General features: G+C 37.5%; 1 protein-coding gene across 1 annotated transcript in view; it reads left to right on the top strand.

Annotated features, from left to right (window-relative positions):
• Positions 1–2,493, top strand: part of LOC101845349 — a gene marked incomplete in the record, with an annotated part of 11,592 nt that extends 9,099 nt beyond the window's left edge. The window contains 1 exon segment of the mRNA XM_013085833.1: positions 2,184–2,493. Coding sequence (XP_012941287.1) covers positions 2,184–2,417 — 234 coding nt within the window.
• Between the last annotated feature and the right edge of the window lie 7 nt (positions 2,494–2,500).

Here is a 2,500-nt window from a genome sequence, read left to right as displayed (position 1 = left end):
GCTGGGTGGGCAGGAGGGGACGAAAAAAATCGGTGCCCGAACTGAGGTTCGAACCCGGTCTTTCCGCTTAAGAGACGAGCGCACTAACCGCTCCTCCACCACACCCCTGGGTCGTATCATGGTTCAGAACAGGCGCTCGTTCAAATAATAAAATTGAAGATAACGTCATTTCTTTGCCAGTTTGGCAATTTTTATAGAATCTTGTTTTTAGCTCTACAGCTTATTTTACCCATTCAAAAACACATTTCAGTTTGGATTTTACTAAAAAGAAGTTGATTAAAGGCACGAAAAATGTAAATTTTCAGTTTCCAAGGACTCTCTAGCATTTTAAAATACCAAGCTTTGGCAGCTATTTTCTCGCTTTGTTTACTTCAGAAATCAGGCGACCCTCATTTCCTTCAATCAAAATGTGTCCGCCTTTATAAAAATTTGATGAGTATTTTTTTAATGGAAAGGTCGGCAAATGAACAAGTATTAAGATGACACCCATAATTCCTCGTGCCCCAAAATTGACGAGCGCCTGATTCCACCGTATCGTGACACATAATACGTGCAGCATCATGGGTAAAACAGACATTCTTGCAAATAAGGAAATCAAAGAAATCGAATTCTTTTCCCCCACCTGCCTGGCCATTGCTCAACACATTTTGCATTTTACCGGAACACTTTGGTCTAAGACTCAATATATGAAGTCATGCAATCTGCCTGCAATGTTGTAAAGAGGCAGTTTTGGAGCATGATAATATCGAGATAGATTTGTCCTGTATATACCGTTATTTCCGTCGAAGAAAGAGCGACGCAACCAGCATACCTGTAACAAAATTAATGTCAGCTGAAGTCATTTCTGTTGTTGCATTAATGAGATGAATATTTTGAATTTCAATGATTTTCTTTTTATCTGAACACAACGTTTTATATTACTGTTGTGCATTGTATTGTATTTTAAAATATTCAGGACCTGTGTACTTTAATCGGGGTCGAACGCTATATAAATGTTATTTATTATTATTATTATTATTATTATTATTATTATTATTATTATTATTATTATTATTATTATTATTATTATTATTATTATTAACAGCTATTCGAAAGTTAGATAAATCTTCTTTTAAATGGTCCCTGACTTATTCCATAACAATGCTTGAGAGTTGAAACAGTTCGTCTCAAAAACAGCTCAATCTTTTATAATTGACCTGTTTATCATTATAATTTCACAATGCGCTACCCCAGACTTACAAAGTTCTATTTGCTCAGTACCTTGTGTTGAGAAATATGACACTGAACATTTTGAGTTTCATGATATGCCACACAGTTCTTTGAATATCTTAGCAACGACTCCGAATAATCTTTCGATTTTGATAGAGCAGATACTTTACTTTACTTTACTTTTCCGATTCAGCGGCCATTTGGGTTCTAGCCCTTCGGTCTGTCGATATGGCAAAGAATTGACAGGTTTTAATCAGCTGTGATAGAGTAGATAGTACATCTAGTTTCTGACCTCGTGGTCTCTGTAACTCAAAACGGCCCAATATGTCAGGTAGAACATCGTAATTTTAAAGCAGCGAATGGTTGAACTATAGTGCGGTCAAAAATTCGTGGCTCAGCTTATTGTCAAATATCTCCTCAACTTTTGAACATAAATTATCCAGCTTTTGCACACGGACATGCTTAACACATCAGTATTTTTGTAAACACCTGTCTGCTGTATTCTAGAAAATTCCTTAATAAATACTAAGTTAAAAAATCACAGCGTGTGGTTTACACAAATTTTAAAAGGTTTACAACTCGGACAATATTGCTTTTAAAAGTAAGCCCGTCATTTTTTCTTCTTCTAATTGCGAGATTGGGTTTATTGAACTATGTTTTTTTTAAAAACTTTTAGTGAAAAAATGTGTTCACAATAAAATTAATGTATATGAGAAGCCGGAAGTGATGTGAACAAGTTTGATTTTCCGCATGAAAGAAATTTATAGTATTTTATGTAAATTTATGAAGAAAAGTTTTTAAATCTAGCCTCTATTGTTGTGGAAAAATATGCTTAAGTTAAGACAAATTGCTACAAACTGCTGCGCAAAGTATGGGTGACATTGATTATCCCGTTGAAAAGATATATTGAGGACAAGTTGAGTTACGAATGTTTGACCGCACTGTATAAAGATCCCGATTCTTTTGGCACACAGGTCCCAGCAGACGAGCAGATCTCGGTACAACGAGGTGACGTCATCGGCGTGTACAGCCAGGCCAAGGACATCCTGTACATCAACAAATGCAAGAACAAGAAACAAAAACTGATGAACTTGCCGGTCACCAGAGCCCCGAACTTCCAGATCATCGCGAGAACCAGAGGCGTGTTCCATCCCAGGAGACGAGAATGCCTCGTCCCATCTGTGGGATTCCGAGTGGAGCCTACTTAGACGCCATAACACGTCATACGTCACACGTCACAGGTCCATGGCGTCACTGTAACAGGCCTCTGAGATGGACCCCCCTCCCCCCA

This window comes from Aplysia californica, unplaced genomic scaffold, assembly GCF_000002075.1.
Source record: "Aplysia californica isolate F4 #8 unplaced genomic scaffold, AplCal3.0 scaffold00412, whole genome shotgun sequence".
Taxonomy (NCBI): domain Eukaryota; kingdom Metazoa; phylum Mollusca; class Gastropoda; order Aplysiida; family Aplysiidae; genus Aplysia; species Aplysia californica.
This window is presented reverse-complemented; position numbering and strand designations above follow the sequence as displayed.